This window comes from Gymnogyps californianus, chromosome 2 (assembly GCF_018139145.2).
Source record: "Gymnogyps californianus isolate 813 chromosome 2, ASM1813914v2, whole genome shotgun sequence".
NCBI lineage: Eukaryota > Metazoa > Chordata > Aves > Accipitriformes > Cathartidae > Gymnogyps > Gymnogyps californianus.
The window spans coordinates 125,865,716-125,891,530 of NC_059472.1; the positions used below are offsets into that span (position 1 = coordinate 125,865,716).

At 38.1% G+C, this 25,815-nt stretch overlaps 1 protein-coding gene across 2 annotated transcripts in view; it reads right to left on the reverse strand.

Moving 5' to 3' along the window:
• LOC127012608 (ubiquitin-conjugating enzyme E2 E2) overlaps positions 1–25,815 on the reverse strand; it is a 220,729-nt gene that overhangs the window by 184,050 nt on the left and 10,864 nt on the right. For both annotated transcript variants that reach the window (XM_050890825.1, XM_050890824.1), the window contains exon 3: positions 23,682–23,732. In XM_050890825.1, coding sequence (XP_050746782.1) covers positions 23,682–23,732 — 51 coding nt within the window. The remainder of the gene's footprint in view (positions 1–23,681; positions 23,733–25,815) is intronic.

Sequence of the window (25,815 nt, forward strand, 5' to 3'; positions counted from 1 at the left end):
CTCAGGGCTGAGGTCCTATGTGGATTCTCTAATGTCTAACATGGGTTGTATTTGCATATTAATATTCCCATAGGGCAAAAGTCTCTTCTTTATCAGTCATCTTATTTTCAGGAACCTCATATGAATTTCATATATCTGAAACCTCTTTCCCTCTGTCAGCTTTGGTTGAAATTTGGCCAGTGATGGGGGGAGGGGACAGTACTGAGAAGAAAGGAGCAGCTGACAGGATTGACAGGGATATGTAGGCAAACTAAGTGCATAAATTGCATTTCACAAGAACACTTACCCAAAATCACATCATCTGAGCAAGACATTAAAAATTCACACCTCTACACAGACCAAAGGTAAGAAAAGAAAACCAGAATTGAGGACTTCCTTAGTTTAGCACCAGTAAAACTGTTCCCCTCACAATAGATAGACTAAATAGGAAGTATATTCTGAAATTCCAATTTCCTTAATAATAATAAGCACCTTGCTGGCTCTTCTTCCTTCTCCAGAATGCACCAACCACTACAATATAATACAATTTTTTTTTGATTCTCTGTTCTACCATTAAATGTGGTCTATGCTGAAGTGATATAGCTGCATGACTTGGAAGGTGAATATTCATTCCACACACCTGACAGCTAAATTAGTAACAAATGTGGTTTTGCACATATGCTCAAATACAGGGAGAGTACACTATTAATTCCAGTCAAGCTTTTTGGGAAGTATGAAAATTGTGATGGAGAGCGCTTTTACCTCATTGGCTACAGCATACCAAAAGGTTTGTCACTTATCTGTCCATCCAGAAGATACTGCAAAGTCTTTTTGTCAAAAAAATAGTTAGAGAACTTACAGAGTGATCACAGTCCTGCAGGAATGAATATCTTCCCATCCTTGTTGACCAAAGGAATCACGAATCTCACCTGAATCAGGCACTTCACTGACAGTTAATTGCCCTACCAGAAACCAACCTGGAGACTACAGCCCCTCACAAAAGCACACCTTTTCTTAAAATTATTGCCTGCATAACAACAGCACTATTGTATCTCTGAAGGCTGAAGTTCAAATGAGAACTTCATAACACTGAAAGAACGCCAGTCAGCTCACTGTTCTCCCACAATACCTGGTATTTGGCAGCCTGAGGCACAGAGAAAGAGAGAGAAGGTACTGGGAAAATTGTCTGCTCTAGCTCTCTCCAAAACAGCAGATCCCTCTTAATATTATGCGTGGTGAGCACAGATGGAGGTATTTCCAAAACCCAGTTCCCTCTTAATATTAAACACGTCCCTAAACAGGAACTTCTGCCTATCCAAAGAAAGTCGAGAAGCATGTTTCGACCCTTTGTGTTGCTTCTGAGCTTATTTCACTAGAGAAGCTGTTGGAAGAAATCAGCTCTCTTGTTTTCCGGACGATCTGTTTGAGTATGTGATGAGAGGGAACATGTTGCCCCCTGGCCACTGGCACATGAAAGCAATAGCTTCAGGATTACATGTGGGCTCTGGGCCATATGGTGTGTAGGCTTATTGTAGGAATTTAGCATTTTTTAAGACTCCTACTTTCCTGTCAAATTGGTTGAAATTAGCCACTGAGCTTCCTCTCTAAAAAACTTCGGAAACAACGCTGTGATTGTATAATCGTTTGCCATTGAAAACCAGATTAAAAGGTAAACAAAAATAACATAAAAACTGTATTTCTGTTCTTCAGAAAGGCAAGAAGGAGAAGTTATAGGAGATGCTTTCACAAACAGGGATATTTACTGGAAGCTGGAGCTTTGATAAATGTAAGCTTAGCATTACGGAAATGAGCATATATTACAGCATACAAGCTTACTGCTATGAAGGTTTAAAATAGAGTTCAGAAGCTAAGCCAGTTTAAGCTACAGAGTAGTATTCCATTATCGTTCCAGAGAATAGTACAGAGTATATATGACTGACATACAAAAACATAATCTTATTTGCTGTTTAGCTATTCCTAGAAACCCAGTATTATGCTAGGATGTCTGCAAATAATACAAGTGCTGTTTTGTGAATGAAACAATACATCAAGTAAAATAATACAGTATTGAGGTCTATACCTGATGTAATGCTTCTGCCTCCAGACAGTCATGTTAGAAATGAATTTATTTTAAATGTATTATGACTACATCTATTCAAGATATTTATGCTTTATTGATACTCAGTCTGGAGAGGATATAAACTGTCAATCGCGATTGTATACAAAGTTGAATGAGCGTAGACAGGTTGGGGGGGAGGTTGTTTGTTTTAAACAGAACACAGTTCTTTATGCACTGATGCAAACAGCACATGCTTGGCATTTCTTTTTAGTTGAAAAAGTTCCATCATGTAGCAACAAACTTAACAATATTGTCTATTCATCTGTGCCAGTGTTCTGAATTATTTTAATGGACCTTCAGTTGTCTACCAAAATGCCTTCCCATCCTGTCCCCCATCAAAAGGTGAAGTTCAACTCCACAGATTTCTCATTAATAAAATCCAAAACCTAATCCTAAAGTCAAGCTTGTTTTGGCTTTAACAGAAGTTTTGCAATATGCCCTAGTACTCTGCATCCCTCATGGCGAAGGGAGGTAATCAAGCCATCAACCCATTCAGACTACAAAAATGTATGTACTACCCGTGCACTAACCTTCTGGCCTCTACTGGAACACACATAGGCACAACAAGCTTAAAGCTATGAACAGGAATAATTTCTGGAGCATGCTATGGCATTATACAATCATTTAAGACCAACTTGGCAATTGAAGATTTCTCAGTTAATATATGATGTGTAACATGTATAGCATGCATGCACCTGTTGCAGGCAGCTTCTAGCTGCCAGGGATAAACATATTCTCCTTTGAAGATAGTTTGGCCAAATGGAAAAAAAAAAACAACCAACCCACGAACCAACCAAACAAAAAAACCCCAAACCAAAAAAACCAAAAACACCCTAAAACCAAACACACAAAGACAGAGAGATACATCAACAAGAGGATTACAGGGACAGCACAGAGCAATTGACGTCCAGGATATTATTCCCTGTTACTGATGCTCAGGAGAAAAAAGGTCCTGCAGTGGGAAGGAAAGGGGACAGGGGGCTAATTATCAAACACACAGCTAGTTTAATGATGCCAGGGAAGACTCTATGATGACCAGCCTTCTAAGCACCAAAGTAGCAGACCTGACTTGACATCTGTGTAGTATACCTGAGAGTGTTTGGGGGGAACTAGTCCCCATGGCTCCTAAGAGTATCAACAACGGAGGAAGGGCTGGGAGAGACCTGGAAGCAAGATTTAGGAGTTAGGCTGAAGATTGGGGCTCAAAGTGCAGAGCTGTATGCTCTGGAGTGTTCCTAGCACTATCCCCTGGGCTACAGACAGACAGAACAGTGGCATAACTAGTATAGGGAAGAGTTCAGATTTATTTTGAGAGGGAGAACTTTTGGATTGAATAGAGTTGATACAGGAAGAGGAGTCGGGGGGCGGGGAGGGCGTGGAATCACTCCATGTGCAATCTTTTGGAACATGGAAGAAGCCAAGCTTTCCACTCCACGTCTTCAGGCAGAGCTGCTCTTTTCTTTTATGGGAAAATACCTAAAAGGATGTTAAGCTTCTACTACACTCCCTGATCAAATCAGTTCCCAAAAGTAGTAATAATATATTCTCTCTCAAAGGAGAAAAAGTTTGTTTGACTTGCAATTACATCATGTTATCATTGACTGATCTATTTTAGGTTAGAGGAAAGGCTGGTAGGGCAGAGATAATATTTACCACGCTCCAACCACATTCAGGGCTCAGTGAACTCTGAAAGGAAAGTGATACCAAAAAAAAAAAATCTCCAAAGGAAAAACAAACAAGAAATATGGTGGATAGAAATGGTCTCTTGCTCTCCCTGCACACATGCAAATAAAGAAACATCCAACAGTATTTTGATTGCTGGACATCCCCATACACAAAGGTATGTCTAGGAATCAAGCACAGTCAATCAGAATTCCTATTAAGACTGAAGATGAATAGGGAGTGGAAGAGACTCCAAGCTGAAGAATCATGAACTACAACTGAGGCAAAAAAAGAAAGAAAGAAGGGGGAAAAAAAAAAAAAAGGTAGTTAGGCAGAATCAGCCAAATTTAGCCAAAGATAGTTACCCTTATGTCAAGCAAAGACACACAGAAGAATAAATGCTATTATAACATCTTAACTTATTGACCATGTCATTTTACTACAAAGCATTCATCTTCATTATCAAATAAGCTCTTTTTTCACCACATGAAATGATTAAATACAGTTTAACTTCGGAACGGTAAATACAAGTGTAAATTTCTTTTAAAGCTAAACTACAAGAAAATTAAACTCAATGAAATTCAGAATTAAACAAGTGAGTTTCATACTCTCTATATAGCAAATAAATAAATAAATAAAATCAGTAAAGCCAACACTGGAGCTATGTAACTAGCATTGGTTATTTCAGGCACAAAGTTTAATAATCACCTTCTGAGCATGTTTTTGGTCCACACACAGTGAGAGGACAAATATGCTGTGGGATGGTCAATAACTCAAATTCAATTTTCACATGTGGTAAAAAGTGACAAGACTGATAGCAATATGCCATCCATTCTCATCAGTCACACTTAGTCCTCAGACCTCTATTATCCACAAATCCTGCTATACAATCAAAGAGAAAGAACTACTGAATTATTTATTAAAACTGACACCATCAATTATGCTCCCATGTAAAAAGTCACTGAGCAGCCATTTAAAGAATTAGAATGCACGTTTTGGTAACTTTTGACCAGGTTAACAACCGCTCTGCTTTGGGAGAAGATGGAAGCTCTTCTCAGACATTTTACATCTGAGAAGTTAAACTTGCAAAAGCATAATTTTCTGCCACTGCAAAGCAAAGTCTCATACTTCTGGCAAACAAAACCTGGAAGTGTGATACCAATACTCTTTTTTTTTTTCCCCTCCCCCATATCACCTTTTGACATAATCTGAAAAGTCTACAGAGGCATACCTAAAGTGACAGCCTTGAAATAGTCTTTCCGCATTGCAAGGCCAGCAACAGTGACCATCATCAGTGCCAACAGCCCCAAATAATGAAATGGGGTATGGGTCATATTTCTTGGCAGCCAGCTGGACTCACATGCCAAACTTCTGATCTCTCAGTACAAGCGATGCACACAGTTGCCTTGCTCCGTTTTGGCACACGGGGTCCTTTTTAATTCACACACGATGTTCATGAAATTTCTATCACCTTTTAACATCAGTATTATTAAGTTCATGTTTTAAGAGATATGAATAACCATATTATTGCTGCGTAGCAATACCAAAATACTAACACAACATTGCATTCAGAAGAGTGGGTTACATTCCCAAAACATCCTGTCTAGACAATTATGCAAAACCACGGCCCACTGAGGTATTTCCCAGCATCACCTGGTGGCCCTTGCTCTGAGTAAATACAGCCCAATCACAGCTATGAAAGTTACTCTTTCAACAGCACCCAGCAGTAAGGGGGAAACCTGGAAGTAATCTAATAGAAAAATGATATATAACCCCTCATATATATGCCCTCAGCATGGAAAGGTGCCCAGATTAGCACGGTTTCTGTTTGTGGTGGTGTATAAGACAAAGACTGTGTCTATAACAGTAAATTAAACATGCCAGGACTGTCTGCTGGCACTAAGGCGAGCTGGCACAGAACAGCCTGTGTCCATATTCCCTTACCCTTCAAAGTATGCAACTGCCAGATGGGAATGTCTTTCAGCCTTCCTTCTCCCTATCCATGCTCAGGATTTGTTCAGGAGAATACTGGTTGATGCTGTCCAAAGCCTTGCCAGATTGTTCTAATAACTAAGTAATATTAACAACTGAGTTTTCTAGTCCAAAAACGCACTCTGGTATTGTTCATTTTACCTGTATAGACCTAAGTGACAAGTCCAGAGGGCTCACCTCCCCTTTGTAACAAGAAGTAGCAGAACATAAATAAATAAACAAAGGGAGGTAACTGAAGCTGCTAGGATAAACCATGAAACACCACAAGAGATGGACATCTTGTTACCAGAAACGTTAAATAGCTAGTTTTCCAAGTACTTAGGAAGAAAGAATGGAAGCTATCAGAGTAAGAAAGATGCTCTCAGCTTCAGGTACCCAAGATATTTTTTATTTGTCTTAATGCCATTGGTATTTTAGGGAATTACCATTACAAGGAGTATTTTTCCCAAATTCTGCTGCAGACAATCTACAGTCTAAATGCAACTACAATTCAGTGGTTGATCTAGATATAAATTCTTGCCATTTTCATAGAACCCAGTGAAGTCCCAATAACTACACACAGTTTCCCCCCTAATTTCAACATTTATCTGGATTACTTGGTTAATACAGTTTCTTTTAGTTTCTGTTTAGCAGGCCACTGCTATATCACATGCTCTATTACTGGCATTTTTAATGACAAACAGGTTCACCAACCACAAGGTCTAAATAGAGTTCTTGCTTAAACATATGACTATTTACAATATGAATGTTTATACAAGAACAAACTGGCAGCAAAGGTATTCTTGTTAAATTTATCCTCTGGATCGGTTACTTCAAATTGGATAGCAATTTAAAAGCTATTTTCAAAAGCTTTTTCAGGAATCTTTACTTCTTACATGAGGAATCATGTGGCTCTTTAGACAGGGTTAAGTCAGGAAAATATCTCTTTTAAGCAGTACTTGGACTGTCAGCAACAGCATATCCCTCTCCCAGTGTTACCCTTATCTAAAATAATGTTGAAGTTACTCTGTCTGCTCTCCATTAAACTGTAATTAAATAATAAAATTTCAACTTTAATAATAAAATTACTGGGAGCATGACAATCAAATGAAAGTCACAAGTGTTAACTGTTAAGCCTTGAAAATCAGAGAACCAAAGCTTTGCAGTAATAAGAATGGATCAAATTGTCCACAAATGAAATCCACATGGTTTATAAAGTTAATGGACTGCAAGGAACAACTGATTTTTTGGTTTTGTTTGGTTAAATTAAATTGAAGGAAGAAAAAAAAACCCCACCAAAATGATGCAAAAACTGCATTCCAGATTCATCGATACACCTAGCCTTAATATGCAGTCTTTCAAAGGGACTCTTTAGAAGATTTGGGGTTTGGGTTTTGTTTGTTTTTTTTTTTTAAACAAAAAGTCCTGAAACAGAAGAAGCATTATTTAAAAAAAAAAATACATGGCCGTCATTTTTTAAACTTCATTCTTAAACTTTGTAAACCTTTAAATAAGTTTCAACCCCAAATTACATATATATTAATCTGAAACAGTCTTTCAAATGACTGTATGCATATTATCTGTCAAACAAAAAATCATTGCATAACTGTATTTTTTTATGTAGTCTGTATGCTAAATTAGTGTGTCCCAACCTTATAGAAGGTGAATCTTTCCCTATAAAAATCAGTAGTGTTCCGCACATCCCTCAGATCATTTCTTCCTCCCCATCTTTGGTGAAAGATGCTTCTATTTTCCATCTCGGGAATGCCACTCCTGCCTCTTAAGAATAATCTTCAGAAACTTAGTACAGTGGCACGTGACATGACTGTATACAGAGCCAGTACAGGTCCAGACTTTTTATTTCCTTATTCAATGCCAATTCTTCATCTAACCTACAAGATGCTCAATGTCTCAGCATCAAGGCCTTTTTTGCTGATTGAATGCCATATTGTAAGGTAATTAAAGTTTAAGCATATCATTTATTCCTTCTTTGCTGACCTACTTAGCTACTGCTTTTAGAAGCAAATAAAAGGACTAGAATGTTTACTGTTCTGATATAAAAGAACATTTTGAGTAATATGGGTGGGGTTTTTTTAATCCACTTACTACCATTCTGGCATGCCAGGGAGAGAGTGCTAGGGCAGGCAGGGATCCTCCATCATGCAGACCAGGAGCCACACCACTGCTGGTAACAGGGGCTTGGCAATTCTGTAGGATCACTCTGAGGTTAGTCATTGATCGATCTCTTCCTGTATCTGGGGTTAGATGTGTCTGAGTATATGAAATGGGTTACATGTTTAAGAGGGATTTCAGCTGCATGGATTTAGAAAGCCTTAAGGAACTGGCTGGCTCTTGGGTTTTGATTCAAAAGGAAATGCAATAAATGCAAACGAGTCCAGTAACTTTCAAGTGTGGAAAAAAAAAATTGTTCAGGATAAAGAACAGAGTTCTTCATGACTATATATAAGCTTCATTGAAACAAGCAAGTGAAAGCACTTAACAGCTTTAAACTTTGCTGTTAAAAGACAACAGTCGGCCAATTTCATTTATTAGAAGTCTAAATATAAAAGAGTACAATCCAGGTGACTAAAGTAGTTGCATGTTGCTCAAACAAAATAGTTCTGCAAAATTTTCAATCAAAGATTTAATTAGTCAATTTAAATGTCAGGCCAAAAATTAACAGTCAATTCAAAAAGGGCAAAAGTTTCGCACATCCATTCCATGGCTTCTCTAAGTTCATCCTTTAGTTTCAATCAGTCATCTGCAAACACAAGCTATACTCAGCTCTAACAAGAAACACTGCACAAGATTTCTTAAGGTACAACAAAAGCAAAATTTGCAATGAACATGTTTATATATGAAATAAAACTAAGCTCACAGAATGTGAGCCAACCACCACACAGTCTGTTTTTAAACTGCATCTCACCCTCATTGTTTCAGTCAAAAAAAACCCAAAACAAAACAAAAAAACCCTGACCTTTAGGTTTTTTAATGACCTGTCAACTCAAAAATGCTGGAATACTCATGCTTTTCAACAAGAAAAAAACCAAACAAATTACATTGTACTTATCACCAAATCCCAGAATGGCTGAGGTTGGAAGGCACCTCTGGAGGTCATCTGGTCCAAACTCCCTGCTCAAGCAGGGCCACCTACAGCCAGTTGCCCAGGACCGTGTCCAGATGGCTTCTGAATATCTCCAAGGACAGAGACTCCACAACCTTTCTGGGCAACCTGTGCCAGTGCTTGGTCACCCTCACAGTAAAAAAGTGTTTTCTGCTGCTCAGATGTGGAGCCTCCTGTGTTGCAGTTGGTGCCCATTGTCTCTTGTCCTGTCACTGGGCACCACCGAAAAGAGCCTGGCTCCATCTTCGTTACACCCTCTAGGTATTTATACACTTTGATGAAATCCCCCTGAGCCTTCTCTTCTCTACAGAATTTCATTTTAACAGAAACTGTACAGCAGATGCCATCAAAAATGATGTTGTATGACATAGGTTGACCTTGCCTCCAAAAAGTATCTTTTGTGTTAAAATAAGGCTCCTGTCAAATAAAGTCATTGAAACCAATAAAATTTGTAAGGGCGAAGAAGTTAACTATGGTTAGTTGATATTTCTCCAACACACTACTTAGTTCCTGGACTTTCTGTTTTTTCTTCAGGAAGAACTAAGGAAGAAAGAAGCAAAATGGACACCTAGCTGAAGGCTTGCCTATGCATAAAATTGCACTGTTCAAGAAAAACACATGATTTAAGACTATTTTTAGCTAAACCAGTCAAAAAGCTGCAGGTACATTTAGAAACAAGGTTTACATTGATTCAGTTTAAAATCAATAGACTTAATATAACCCTAAATAAGACAGAAACTAAAGAATTCAAAAATCTATCTGGACACTTTTTAATTAAAATCAGTTTAAAACTAATTCAACCAATTCATCAGCTTTTGTAGCCTGCATATTTAGATAAAGCTGATGATTCAAGTCACTGTATCAAGGGGATGAAAGAACACTTAGCAGAAGCTGGAACAAAACAGCGTAAGGCTTGCAAGCCAATTGTTTTGCTAAAGGGTGAGTGAAATGGTGAGCAAAATTAATTTGTAAACTCAATGGAAATTTTAGGACTGAATGGCATTTACTCTTGAAAAACAGACACTAATATATTGTCTCTCCACAGATAAGCAGCAATTTTACCTTTTTCTATTCACTATACAAGCATTCTATATTTGATATCGAATTCTCAAGAGAATGACCACTTTCTAAGACCAAGATGAAGCCAGGAAGAATTCACGGTGGAATGCTATCTTCAAACTTGCCACAGAAGGACACAGAATGATATCTGAAATAGTTAGGGACAATGAAAATTCTGAAAGTGAAATACAAGAAGTTTTATATTTATTCAACTGACCAAGCGACAGCACAGTTTTACAAATCAAGTATGTTCAGATTCTTGTGTAAACTCAGTAACAGTTTTGGGTTTTGTTTTGTTTTTTTCTTCCTGGCTGTGTTTTGGGTTTTGTTTTTTTGTTTTAAAGCTTGCTTCCAACAAATTCAGCAAAATAGATTGAAAAGCAGTAACAACAACTATTATGCAATTGAGTCTTCTCTCCACTACTTATCACACTGCATTGCTATTTCCGATTCCATTTCTTCATTTCAATCAATACACAGTCAGAAAGGATGCTCATTTTGTAGCCTTTGTAATTGCTACGATATAAATCCTGAAGTTACTTATCTGTATCTTTGTTAAACATCTGATAAACATTTTATTGTTTAAAAGTAACTGTCTTCCTGCCAGATATTTTTCACCTTTTCATAATTGCATAAAGTAAGCTCTAATTGGTGTGGTAGTTTGTACGACATGTAGCATTCACTACACTTCTATAACACATCCATTTATCCAAGCAAAAACCCCTTTCATTTATTTCTTCTTAGAAACTCGGTGTAAATGGCTACTAAAATTAGACATTATCAGTGCCCCTTATGATAAGAAAAATGAAAGCATATACTGAAGTATTCATATGAATAACCCAGCTAGACTGCTTCTGTAGTTGGACAGTCTCACATCACTGTGGTACTTACTAATCATCTCCGCGTGTTTTCTCTTTGAAACATTGTTCTATTGCTGAGCTATAACAAACAAACCATGTATGGCTGATTATGCTACTGCACTAACAATTACAAGTTGGCTCTTTTCCATTTTGTTTGTTAAAATCTTCATTAGTCATGTGGAAAGCTACTAAGCCATACAGAATCTAAAAATGTTACAAAAACGTATGGAAGTGTTTAGGAGTGAAAACAATCCATTTAAGAATTTATGTTTCTTAGCCGCAGGACTATAATGCATATTAAATAACAGAATTAAATTAACAAGTAAGTAGTCTCTTACCAGTAAGTAATGAACTGTCCTCCTACAAAGTAATAATATGCAAACACCTTAGCCAGGAATTTATGGATGGCCATGGCAAAAATCATTCCCTTTACATAAACCACTAAGGTAAGTTTATTTTATCTTTACTTCTTGAAGTCTTAAAAGTAACTATTCTATCACTTTACTGTGCTTTGTGCAAATTTTTGACATATTTACAATGTGGTCTGTCTAGTAGAGTTATATCAGTTATTAATTTAGTCCAAAAATTGCATCAAATTAACATTGTAAATAATAAAAACCCACAAACAAACAGAGCCCACTTCACTGAAATATTAGCAACAAACAAATCACTGCACATAAACCAGAAGTTTTCACGTGAATAAGGAAAAAGTCAGTTTGCCAGTGCGGAAAAGAACAGCAGCACAAGTATCAAGATACAGCTACTGCTGCACCAAAATAAATTAAAAATTCTCAAGGCTAAGAGACCCCTGCAGCTTATAATTTTTAAATAGCACAGGAAAAAAAATAAAAAAAATCCTCCGGGGGGGGGGGGGGCAGCAGGTGGAACAAAGTGCATGCATTCTATTCTATTAAAATATTTCAAAAAGAGGGAAAGCTACAGGGGACCCTAAGGTGAAAGGGGTTATGTAAATTGAACAAAGCCAGTCCCAGATTTTGGGACAGCCTCATGACTCTCTGGGATACAGGACTACACTGTTGCATACAGCTGACCAGCTCCCCTAAAAAGTTGTGCAGCTACCAAGAATAAAAAAAACCCAACCTGCTAATTTCTAGTAATATTTGCATGTTTCTGCATTATTTCTCTGGCCACTGGGCTGCTTACAATTCCCCAAATCTAGAGGGGAAAAATGAAAGTTATTTTCAGAATCAATGTGAGATACTTGGAGCATGGAGCAACCCTAAGAACTTGCAAGGCATACTACAAATTGTAAACCTCTCAGATGCGTCAGTAAGGTCAGGCCATAGTGCATAAGGACTCATATATAAGGTAACAGTACAACTGCTAAAAGCAACCACAGACATAAAAGAATTAGGCTGTGTTGACAAGAGGAACTCAAGCTTAAAGTATTTCCCCATAGCCCACACAGGGGGAAACCCACTCCTTGTAAGTTCTGTAAATACTCAGCATGTTTTTACTACAGTGTCCATTAGTGATATTTATACACACTGATGACCTCATTCTCTAGTACAGTGAATGAACATGAGAGAAAAAAATAAAATATTTTGGTTGTGTATTTATCAGCATTTGGGCTCATTTAAATACTACTTGAATAACAATTATCTTTCTCAGCTGAGCAGAGCATCAGGTTGGCAGACTGTGCTTCACTTCTTCTGAAAGTGACAATTAACCTTGATATCAGTCTGCAAAGTGCTCTGTACTGGCAGCAGAATAAAATTATCATTATCATATAAATCATAAAGATTCTACTGAAACTGAGATAGCTGTCATCCCTCAGCTATTTGTATTCAGTAAGGAGCAAAGCAAGTTGTTGCAGAACGTCTTAAAAATGCGTCATCCTACAGCCACCATGTTGTGGGCTTTTGAGGCTGTATTTGTGGCTACCTGAAAATGCATGCCACACATATATGCCAAAACACTCACAGTTAATATACATTATTAATTAAATATCTCTCAGGGAGGTTTGCAATGGAGGAGGTCATTAGACTTGAATCATGAATTTAAATCTGATTTACACTCCAGTAATTCCAGACTCAAATGAGATTTTTGAGTAGATTATGTGATGCCCATCACCTAGACAGTTTCCCATCCAATGATACTTGTGATCACCTGATCTTATTCTTCAAAGACTATAGTTTAAAAATTTAAAAAAAAAAAAACACCACCACCAACAAAACCCCAAAACTATAATTCAGTTAATGCTGGATCAAAATTCAAAATAGTCCTCTTGCACTGATGCCTAATGGCTGTCTTGATAGACTGTTGAGGAACGTACTCAGACAACCAGGATTATAGTAGCTGTGCCCACAACAGCCCATTGAAATGCCATATTAAGTAGACACTTCTTCCCTTCTAGGCAGCCCAGACATGCAGGGAAGGAAGAAAATTGAGTCATCTTCTCTAAAAATTTCCCACCTTCAAACGTGCAATGACAAGTGACTGTGAAAATGTTTACAGCCATTTTTGATATGACACTTCATTTTTGTAATGTGCACACTGTGTGTCAAAGTGTTTTACTATTCTTGCTGCTACCGACAGGACATTGCTGTGAATATGACATGGCAGTGAAGCAAGCCCCCTTTTAGAAATATTTTTATAGACTGACAGGTCTTATTTTATCTGTAACAGAACACAAATAAGCAAACAGCTAATTATGGGGGGGGCACGTTGGGTGTTGGGTTTTTTCCCGCACTAGAGCTGGCTATTTTCTGAGCCAAACTATAGCAGATCTTATACAAGTACCTCAGGAAAGGGAGAGGCAAGACAAAGAACCTGCTCTTTGTACCCTAGGCACAAAGTGACTCCAGAGGATTTTTTTTGGCAGGCAACATGGCAGATTGTATACAGGAGATACAAGAAGCCATGGTTGTGTTTCTCACTCAGCCAGCAAAATCAGTCCTCCGGGATGGGAGAGGTGCAGTGCCAAAAAGTGCACTCCCACGAAGTATTTTGAATGAGCAAGCCCCAGTGTCTCCTATGATGCCTGCTGCAGAAAAATGAACTTACTCCAATATAACATGGATCAATGCTAATGCTTATCCAGTAATCATAAGCCAGACACTCTTCCATAAAAAGTGCAGTCAAGAATGCCCTTCTTTTCGAGCTATCCAACAAAATCTGTAATAACGGGAAGGGTCCGTTTTCATGCTAGAGACTCAGTCAAAATTCCTGTGCAACGTTCAATTTTTCTGTGACAACTATGGTGTCATAAAAAGAAAATAATTCCCTTTGGCAATTTTGAAGTTGTAATAAGAAGGATCATAATCTCTATTAGATTTATGATACGTATTTTCAGTGGTGATTACTGTCAATACCTCCCAAACAAAAGTTAAATCGAATATCAGCTAATCTTGCAGAAATAAAAAGCCCTTCCCTCCCAAAAACCAACTTGTACTAAAAATAAGGCAATCATTTCCAAAGAATGAAATTATTCCCTATTTCTCCACTGAACAACAATATTATTTTCTGATACAGAAATTTCATTATGAAGAGTCACTGCTGAATTTTATACAAAAAAGACTGTCTACAGCCAGACAATCCAGAACAAATGCCTTTAAAAGCTCTAAATCCCATAAAGGCTATACTAAGCTCCAAATTTCATAAAGGTTATACTAAGTTTTAAAAAACCAAACAGACACCCAAACCAGAAAAAACCTTGAGAAATTTAAGCTTTGAGTTGTCAGCTGTGTCAAGTGTTACTCAAAGAGTAATTGCTGTAACTGTGTACCGCTTATTCTTCAAATATAACTCAATCTCCTAAATTAAGCACAAACCCTTATATTTCAGTCTTCGGTACAGTCACCATCTTGGCCTCAACAATATTTACAACATTAAAAGGCTAAAAGTGTCAAGAAAGCATATTATCACTCACCTATAGCCTTCTCTAGGCACAGTATGCATCTCAAGTTAATAAAGGCCACATAAATATGGCTTTTGTGCAGAGCAGACAGTAAATTATGTATTTAATTACATATTTCTCCCTAAAAAACAGAAACAGTTGGCTCTCTGCTATTTTTGCTAACATTAATCAGAGGAAACTTCAGATTCTGGCATAAATTTGACTATCGTATAAAAGGTAATATTTAAAATACATAATGCCTTACCACACAAACACGAGCTGCCATATGTGAAGCACTGCTAAGCATGGTTTCTATTAAGCCAATACACAGTAACTGGCTTCTTTCCAAGCAACATGGAAGTGTTTAAAAACCCCTGTTTAATCCAATTCCACAGCTTTGAAACAAAAATAAATTAAAAAGTGCTGCAAGAACTGTTAAAATGAAAAATTAAAGGCATGTAAATAAGTGAAAAAAATAAATTGTCAGAGAAAATGAAAACAAAGATTATTTCAAGTAGATATCTTAATTGTAATTAGCAACATTTGGCATGGGTTATGATATGATTCAAAGCTGCAGCCAATTAGATACCCCAAAAAGCTTGTAACAAAGCTGCAAATGTGTAACTACAGCATAAGTAAGTTTTATTGCACACCAAGAAAACAGCACCCAGATCAATTTCATAGTTTGTTTCCGAAGTGCTGCAAAGCATGCTCAGTTACTAGTTCATGACTTTTTAGTCTTAAACTGCAGCTTTTCTGCCAGGATATTTCGGAAAACAATTTCATTAAATTCAGACTATGAACTGTAAATCTGTACACATTCCGTGTATACCAAGAATAAAAGATAAATTACAGCATTGCCTTGGACTGTCATGCCTATGTAAAAACAAAACCAAACCAGCAACAACAACAAAAAGCCAAAACAAACAAACAAACAAAAACCCCCAAAAGAGTAAAGTGCATAAGTTAACAGCTGTTAAAAAGCTGTAGAATTCTGGTACTGGAACTGAGAAAGATTGATTTTTTAAAATAGATTTCCAAGGAGAGAGGAAAACACTATTTTTTCTTTGGAAGGAGTAAGAGGTACACAATGGCATTCAGGAAATAACATGAATTTGTCAGATGCTTTTTTAAAGTTTTCTTAAAAAGGAAATAATTTTTAAGTATTATATAGAAGATCAGAGTTCAAATTCTGACCAAATGTGAGTGTACTGAAGACAACAGCATTAGGCGCTTCTGAGATTGTGCCATTTATTTAAGGAAACAAATACTTCATTATCAGTAATGCTGTCAGTCCCAACCAACAGACAAAGTACCTTCCATTTCCCCCATCTATTCAATAATGAATAATTTACTAAAGGGTAATGAGTTGCTAATAAAAGCATGTTTCTTACATGATTATCATGAAATAGCAGTGACTGCTTCTTCAGCGCAATAGTACCTACTACAGTCACACTTTCAAATACCTCTGCTCTATCAAATTTCTGTAAAGAAATTGATCCTTATGTAGTTTTTATACAAGACATTAGTCTACATTTAGAAAAAAAATAGGACACCCCCCCTCCCCCCGAAATAGCTAACTAAATTTAAAAGCTACACATTTAGAAGTTTCTTTGCAAAGTCTCCTAACAATGATGCAAACTCTCAGCCAACATGGTTTTGTTTCCCTTGCTGGCAAGCAATGATTGTTTATTTAACACACTTATTTTAGGGTTTGGTGGGGGGAGAGGTTTTTTTTGTGTTTTATGAGAGCTGTATTGAGGAGATTACAAAACCATGCATATATAATATCAGTTTTATTTTATAAACCAAATTCAGGCTCGCAGGGAAAAAAAAGAATGCAACTTTGTTTAGCTACGCAGGAGAGGGCAAAAGAAATTTATGTGGAAGGTAGTCTGAAAAATTGTGGAGCTAAAAGCATTGAGGATTGCCCCTGTACTTCCTAGGAGACTAAGTTACAAAGACCAGCTGCAACTTGATATGAAACCACTGGAAGAAAATTTCTCTGTTCAAATTCCCCATGCTAAAAGCATCGAAGTGTCTCTTTTTACCCTTTTTACAGTCCTCCACTCCACCTTCCCCACACTTGCAATTTAAACTAGAGCTTTACTAATCTTGTACGCTAAGCACATTGCAAATGTCAAGGATCCCTTCCGTGTCCATCACGGTCTCCTTTTTGGGCACTTTTCTGCCCTTTCCTGCTTCAAGGAATGTGTGATCGTCATGACCCCTCCTTATGCCCCAGTCTCCACTCATTTCCCTGCTTCAGCTGTCCCATGGGATGTGCTTTGGCATCCCCCTGACCTTCCAAATCTGCACCGGCACAGTGCTCGCTGAAGTACTCTTATTCTTCTCTAATACTATTTTCTCTTTTCTTCTCCTCCTGGGAGAGAAGTTGTCATCATTCGAAAACTAGGAGAACTGGCAGAAATCATGCAGAGGTATTGTTACACTGGGAGGTATTAATGGGTGTTGTCAGCCAGTTCTTTACTTCATCATCAGGAGTGAAGTTGCCAGTCCTGGCAAGCAGCCAGCAGCAGGCTCCCTTTACTGCCTCCCCCCCCCCCGCCATCTTCATGAAAGTTGCTAAGGTTTCTAGCCACCAAGGCCCACAATACATCCTGAAGCTTTTGAGTGCTGCATCTAATCAATCCTAAAATCATCCCACAAACCGCAAGCAGAAATGGAATCAAGTAGATATTCAGAATGCAGTTTATTCAATGAAAAAAAAAAAAAAAAGCTCAGTGCTGTCTAATAATTTTTCATATCAAACATACATTTTCAAAGATACCAGATCACTAAAGAAACATCAGCTATATTTTAGATGGCCTTCCAAGTACACTGCATCTTGACACATGGAAGACCCACGAAAAGAAACATCTGTGCGTTATTTTTTAAAAACAGATGTTTGTGAACAATATGATTGAAAGGTCACTTTTACGGTGAAAATAAATAGATATTTTAAAAAAATGTTTTAGTACAGTTACATGCTTCACACCTTAAAGCACAAGTGACACTGTCCTGCACTGTCTTAAAAGAAAATAGCTGAAGGAATTAAAAGATTACATGTTAAAAAGTAACCTGACACTGTTCATCCAAGGTACTTCAAGGTACCAAGGTACCAAATCTAAAAAACCCACCAGTTATAAAAAACAGGCAAGCTAACTCAAGCGATAAAATATAGTATAGTTGCTACTATAAAATATAATCCCAGTGCGATCGTTGACTTGCATGTTTTTGGGACATGTTTCTTGCTGCTTTTGAAGCAGAAAGGGAATCAAAATTAAAAAATAAAGCAGTTGCAATGAGCACTCAAATACATTTTACATTCATTCTTATCCTCAAATGAATGTTGATACATCATAGATTTAAAAACAACAGGATTCTGCACATTAATATCAACTGCTTCTACACGTATCTTTTTGATTAAGTTTTGCTGTTTGCTGTAAATTCTTAAGAGGCCTAGCCAGGCAAAGTTATATACAATTTTCTGTGTCACATTTTCTCGAGAAGGTTATAGAAAACTAGCAGCAGATCAAAGTAAGCCTATACAGGCAGAAGGTAAACTCCATGGGTAACACAACTAACAGGAAGAGAGCCCAGATTCATACCAAAGAGGCTGGAAATGTTTGTGAGGAAAAACATTTAAAGAAAGCACTCCTTATTCCGGTTTTCATCCCGCTCACACATTAGCATCACATGCATCGCAGTCATGTGCCTATGGCAACAGACTGGTGCATCCCTAACTCAAACAGTCAAAATCACTGATTGCTGTTCCTTTTAAAATAAAAATATAAGCTGCTAGATCTTGGGGATTTTTTTCCACTTGAATTTTGTGCCTAGGTCCTCCTTCGGTGAAATCTCTATCAGAAGAAATAGGATAAGCCTTTCTTTAGCCAGAGGAGCCACTATACTCGCATACTCCTTCTAAGTGATACGACAACCATGAATATGATGCCGATCACCCTTTGCGCTTCCAGAGTTTTATGAAGGAACCAGCAAATAAAGACACACTGTTCTGTGCCTACGCTGCCTTCAAGTTTCTTCTTTCGCTACAGAGCAAGGAAGCACCTCACTGAAGTAGCCTGTGCATTCTGCACAAGAGTAAAAAGAATTCAACAGGCATCTAAAGGTAGTGAAATAGGTAGTGGACACTACCTAAGTGGATGCAGTGTTACCGAGCAAGCGCTTAATGCTTCCAAAATCATTACATAAACTCTCTGTGCAAGCTAAAGGAGACTAACCAAAAGAGTAGCAAATTTAGGTTGAGCAAATTGCTTTAAAAACAGAATCCTTCCAGCACCCAAGAGGAATTGTTTTTGCATTTGGAGAAGGCATTGCTCTGCTTTCTCCAAATATTTTCACATTTATTCAAATATTTTAAGGAAACATACATAGCCAAGATTATTCAGCCCCCCACCCCACCCCCAAGTGAAACTGATGCTGTGAGCATATGATCTAAAAAATTGTAAGGCATCTCTTTGCTCACATTGGAAAGCTATGCGAGTGTCCGTGTGCTTGTGCGTGTGTGCACACATAGGGAAGAGGGGAAGACCTCCTTAACAAGTTCCTCGAGTGAAAGGGAAGGAAGGAGACTCTAGTAGGCCAGGGCAGCACGATAGATACGTGCTGTACCTGCTGCTGTAGGTCCCTACACCTCTATCTCTCTGCATCATAGAGCAAGGCTCACAATCTTCTCCCTCCCAGTATTCCCATGAAATTGTGCTAACATTTGTTTTCTGCTCCCGACACTTGTGCCATCTCCTTAGCTTTAAAGTAGCACTAGGCAAGAGTTTAAACAATCAGCCCCAAGAACAATAACTTAAATTGATGGAATTCACATAATTCCTTAGAGTTGTGAAGATCCCAGCCTCACCATTTCAGCAAAAACAGAGTCAAAGCAATACTGAACAGGAATGTCAGACTCCATAGTCATTAATAGCACAAGAGGCATCCATGAGGCATGCTGACCTCTCTCCCTAGGCCAAGTTGAATAATTTGCCATTCCACTTGGCTCTTCTCTACACCACCCCAAAAAGAACTGTGTTTTAAGTCTTTTCAGTGTGATTAGTTTTCACAAGCTAAATACTAGGATCAGATATATTGGTTGTTTATCAATTTTGCAGATAGTATAAGAAGCAAGGAATTAATGTAATGATTCCAAACTAATAGAAGAGATAAGACTACAAGCAGGGTTTTAAATTGACTGTTTTGGAATGAGAACCAGTCAATTTGCCCACTAAGCTGCACAGCCCTTTAAAGTATATTTCTGAGCCTCAAGCATCACCCATATTGCTACAGGGAATAAGAAATAAAATGTATAATGCATAAAAGGAATTGCAGTAAATACACAGAAAAGAGAAGAATGGTGACAAATATGCTAAAGAACATCAAAAGAAAACACGAAGAGGAAGATAGGTAACAACAGTGACTTAATAGGAAAATTCTGAGCAGTTGCTCCAAGTGGTGCCCACAGAGAGCTGCTATTCGCTTTGTGCTGGCTCTCCTTGTTTCCAGCTGCTAAGTTCACATTGAAAGAAGCTAAAAATACATTAAATACTTTCCAAATATTATTTTCCCATGTAAGCAATTGGTATAAGTTGCCACAGAGATGTTGTTCTCTTGCCAGTAAGAAGGGAAATAGTATACAACGCTGACAATAGAAGTTGTATTCTATGGAATCTATTGTCTTGGACAAGATGCAGTCCAAAATATGGCAAAGTTTGAAAAGGCATTATTTTAGCTACGAGAATTCCCGACTATTCCCCTCTTCCAGCAAGGCAATATATGAAAATGATACTTAAAGATGAGGTTTTTATCGCCTGTGAGAAACAGTATACTCTGCACTACTCAGAGGTATAGTATGTGCAACATTTCTAGCAATCAAGCTTTGGTATTTCAATGAGGAGGAAAAAAAGAGAAGAGTGGCAAACGTCTACAATTTAGGTATACTGTCTCCTGACAAACTAAAATTTCACAGTGCTGCAGATTTAAAATACAAATGTACCTGTTTAGCATTCAGGACTCTCCTTGACAGTAAATTCAGCTCTATACAAAAGTAAAGGACTGGGGGTGGGGGCAGAGAGGGATGGGACACAACACATACCAAAAAACATCCAGTTCTTTCTGTTAAATGTGAAATATAACAGGCTTTTTTATGACATGCCTTCCTCCAAAAATAGCAATGATTACACTGCTCAACTCCCACACGCCCCGCAGCTTGACTTTTTGACACATAGAACATTATACATTCTCAGTCCTGAGGAATGATCCAAAGTTTGTGGAGTCAAGAGGACTCTTTCCATTGCCCAGAAGCCAAACTACAGAATATGAATACCTAGGGAGGCAGGCAACTCTGATTTTTTATAACATTAAATCTTCTTTTAAAGCCAAACGTGACAGATTTTTTAGGAACTCTGAAATCCACAGCTTTCCACAGTTTTGGAAAGATGCTGCAAGTCACAGCAGTGATAATCTGCCAATTACAAGGCACATGTGTGAGGAAGACTTTTTTTTGTCTTCCAGACAAACAAGAAGATTATACAGCCTATTCTCTTCGTGGGGATGAGGCGGGGGAAGCGTTAAGATTGCAGCTGCTGCAAAAGTGGAAGCTGCAACTCCCTTGGAGCTTGTACCGACTGTGTAGCCTAGCATGCCATTAAGGGATACTACTGTACTACAGATACTGTTCCATTTTGGTTTTTTCCCTGAATGAGACAAACCTGAAGCTTTGGCCTGCTGTAGTTAACGGAAAGTCTCACAACACATCTTGCAATATTCCAGCCAAGTTCCAATTCAGCTCAATATCCTGCCTATCAGAACTTCCTAAATAACTACTCAGAGAGTATTCCTGAATAATACAGCTTTCCTTCACGTCTTCTGTGACACCTAGTTTTGAGATTTATCACATTCCTATTGCCCAATCATGATGTATTTTATATATAAAAGAGGACACATAGTGAAAGTAAGCTGGAATCACAACCATTTCAAGTAGCCTACATCTGTAAGGAACTTTATGAAATATGTTTTTTTAATAGAAAATCTAACACCTCTTGTAACAATGATCTAAATTTCACTAAAAACAAGAAAGGACATATCAATACTTTAGGGTAAGATATACTGTACTGCAGCTTGGCTTTCTTCATTATGCTGAAGAATCATGTCTGGCTGATGTATTTATTTTGTAATGTTTAACTATAATAGAAAATAGATGAAGTTCAAATGAAAACACTGTTTAGACTATGTCAACAGAGCATAAAACTAAATGAAGTGATTCTGTATTGACTATAAAAACATATTTGCTAATAGTAAAGTTACTAATGGTTATCTATCAAGATCACAACATGAAATAATTCTACATCTTAAGAACTGTGTTAAAGCAGCAGACACAGGAAGTTAGATGTAATTTTTTGATTTTGCAAAACAGCGTCATGCAGTGCACTTTATTGCTATTTTATCATTAGTGTAAATAATTCAAAAAAACCCAAGAAATGTCCAGCTCTCTTTTTTTTTTAAATTGCAAGTCACAAAAGGGCTTTCCACTAAGACAGCCAATGCTCACTTCACACTTGCTAGCAAAAGAAAATCAAATAACAGTATCTTGTATACTGAAACAACTGCTTTGTTACAAAGGGAAGGATTCGGAAAAGTAGAACAAATGACACTGCTGTAAAAACTATAAGCCTTTTAGACTCAGTTCAAAGACTTACGCATTCTTCTACAACAGACTGAAGTTTTATATTCATCTCAGCAAATCAATCCACTAATAGGCATCAGTCATCAACACCTAAGTAAAATCTGCCACATGAAACAGCTTTGATGTGATTGAAGACTCACACACAGTCCTAAGTATGACAGAACGGCTTAGCCATTAAAATGTTTTATCTAGCAAAGAACTGTTCATCCTAATTGACTGAAATACTCTTTGAACGCTATTATTGCAAGGCTACTTCACTACGCAGCGCTTTAGTACATAGCCACTTGACTTATATCTTGAGATCCAGCACAACCACATCAAATCTTGTTAGAATATTTTCTCACACATACTTTTGTCAAGAGACCAAAACAATAAAGCTGACTGTCATTTTTACTACCAGTTGCTTAGTTAATTTGATACTGAAACGTACTGGGATTCATTATAAAAGCTGCATGTAATCAGCCATTTCTATCAATCTTTCTTTTTACTGCACTAATAGAATGAATCCTACTAACCACATCAGTTGAAATGGGTTAGCAGGACTGGATGGAAGCTGTTCTTCTGCACCAAGCCCAACCTCTCACCGCGAGAGGTGCGGTGGCAGGGGCTCCTTTAAGCAGCGCTGCGCAGCCCTGGCCCAGCTCCAACACTGACCATATGTCAAGCTGACAGATAAGAAGCCCGAGACAGCCATCTGAAAACAACTGTATACCACCCCGGCCACCAGGCAGCGAGGGTTTCTAGGCCTACCTCATTACTCATTTCAAAGCCAATTTTAAACACACTGAAAGTAAATGTACCTGACCAAAAAAAAAAACAAACCAAAAAAACCCACGTGCAAAGTCATTATTAGAAAGCCTATGCGACGACATACTCTATTTCAGGAAGTTTCCACTGAATATCATAATTGATCACCAGAAACACAGTCAGAAGATTAATAATAGTTTGTGCCTATAACATTTTTCCTTCTCCATTATATTCACAGTGTGCTAACAATTTGCAAGAAAAAGGAATCAAACACACCGGCACTGCCACCAAGATTACATTTTACGGAATCAAAAAAAATGCTATTGATTTAATACCTCAAATGAAGGGTGATTAGATTTTTACCCTGTATCTATTAATGCATCACAGGGTTCATCAGTTTTTACCATTACTTTTGTTACCACGAAGTATGTCATCTCAATTCCTTGTATGTAGGCAAACATGTTATCTATCAGCTTTTATTCCAAAATTACTAAGTAATCAGCACAAAGGAATAGCTAAAATTTACTCCAGTCCCCTATGCAATTTCCATAATTCCATATATTCCATTTCCATATTCCAAATTAATAAAATCCAGGTGAACTTACCTACAGTTTGGAGGAGGGTCTAATGTAATTTCTGCAAGTTCTTTCTGAATTCTTAAGGGGAAAAAAAAAAAGATTATCAGGACTTTTTTGCAGTATATTTCTTTCAACCTTATCAACATTTCTACAGCAATCAATAATAATAAAATATAGTTCTTATAATTTCTGATGGAAAGCTGATGCTGTAAGGTTTCATGAAACTGCTCAAGAAAATGTGGAACTAAAAATCAAATCTTTTCTGAAAAATGAGCCTCCAATCAGGCACAAGTTATGCCATGAGCAGCCACCTGAAAAATCCCACTTCTTCTATAGGTTGGGGTTCTCAGCACCGTTGCTCACTTTTACACAACAATTAAATGTCTTGCATACCCTCCTTCTCTATTTCTCCTCTGCCTATATGTCTCCTAGCTCTTGCTCTCCAGAATATTTAGCTTCTTAATGTATCTCATACTGGCTGGGCAAAAAATCCCAACTTCATAGGATAGTTGTCTCTCACCCTCGCGGAAAGAGCCCACCCCGGTCTTCTCCATAACCCCCTCCTAGGTATTGAGGGGCTGCCATCAGGTCCCCCCAAAGCCTATCCTCAAGGGTAAGTGCTCCAGCTCCCTGGACAGGCTGGGGACCTGCCGCTCAACTTGCTCCAATGCGTGCCTTCTTTGTACTGGGGTGCCCAAAACCGGGTACATGTTATTCCAGAAGCAGCCTAATGAGAGCTGAGTAAAGGGAGATAAATCATTTTCATCTACCTACTGATTATGCTCCGGTTAATACATCCCAGGAGGCAGTTAGCCTTTGTTGCTACCTCATGTTGAGCTTGCTGTTTGCCAGGGCCCCCACGTCCTTCTCAGCAGAGCTGCTGCCCAGCCTGTATCATTACAAGGGGTTAGTCCTTCCCACATGCAGGATGTTACATTTGTCCTTGTTGAATTTCACGAGTTCCTCGTCAACCCTCTCTTGCAGCCTGCCGAGGTCCCTCTGAGCAGCAGCCCTGCCCCTGCGTGTACCAGCTGCTCCCCCCAAACTTGTTGTCATCTGCAAACTTGAGAGTGCGCTCTGCCATATCCTCCAGGTCACTGATAAAGACATGAAGCTGGGCAGGTGCAGCCCAGATCCCAGCAGTACTGCACTCCTTACGGGCATCCTGCTGGAGGTCCTCCTCCAGGCAGAGCAACTTCGTTGTTAAGGATTTCTGGATATTCCCAGGCTGACGCTCCCATGCCAAGTCCTTGAATTCCTGATCTCTGCCATATCTGGCAATATGGGCTCTTTTATGTTATACCAGCGTCTGCACGACAGCCAGCATCTCCCCCTCTGAAGAAATTTAAACTTGCAGAGTAGGAGTTTACAGAGCTCCCAAAGGAACTTGTAGGAGTTTACAGTTCCCAAAGACTTGCCAGAGTATGATGCCATAAGCAGGACTGTGATGGCCACCTTCCCTATAAACTACGCCCAAGGCTTTTTTATAGGCTACTTCAGTGCAAAAACATGAATATTCAGAAGGAGGAAGGAAAAGAAAAACAATTCAATGTACCCTCAGTATTTTCTTCTTCCCTCCTCCTTCACAAGATTTCATGTACAGGACCAGATTGCTATTCCTGTTATGCCCTACACTAAGGAAGAAAACCTGCACGATAATACCACTGAAATTCCTGAGACACATGCTCAAGCCACAACCCAAAAGTTCAGGCCCGACCTGAAGTACACACATATCTCGTTAAAAATGACTGCCACCCATTCTGCACATAAATACAGGCAAAGAAAATGGTTCATCAAAATAAACATTCAGGTATATTGGCATCTATAACATAAAAAAGAGCAGTTTAATTCTCTATATAATGTTAAGATCCAAATACAATCTTACATGCTAAGGAGTCTCACAGCCACTATCAAAATTCCCCTTATGCCACTACAAGTTGATTTTATGGCTATAATGAATAAATGAACCAAAGGCAGTAGAGGAACTGGCCTGAACCAGGAACTCCAATCCTTTATCTTTCACATTCTGAAATAATTAGGACATACGTGGGCAAGTTTTGTAGGTAGAGGTAATAATCGTTTATTAGACTAGCCGATATAGTTGAAAAGATAAAAACGCTTTCAGATGCTTAGCTTTTCTTCTAACCTCTATGCACCCCAA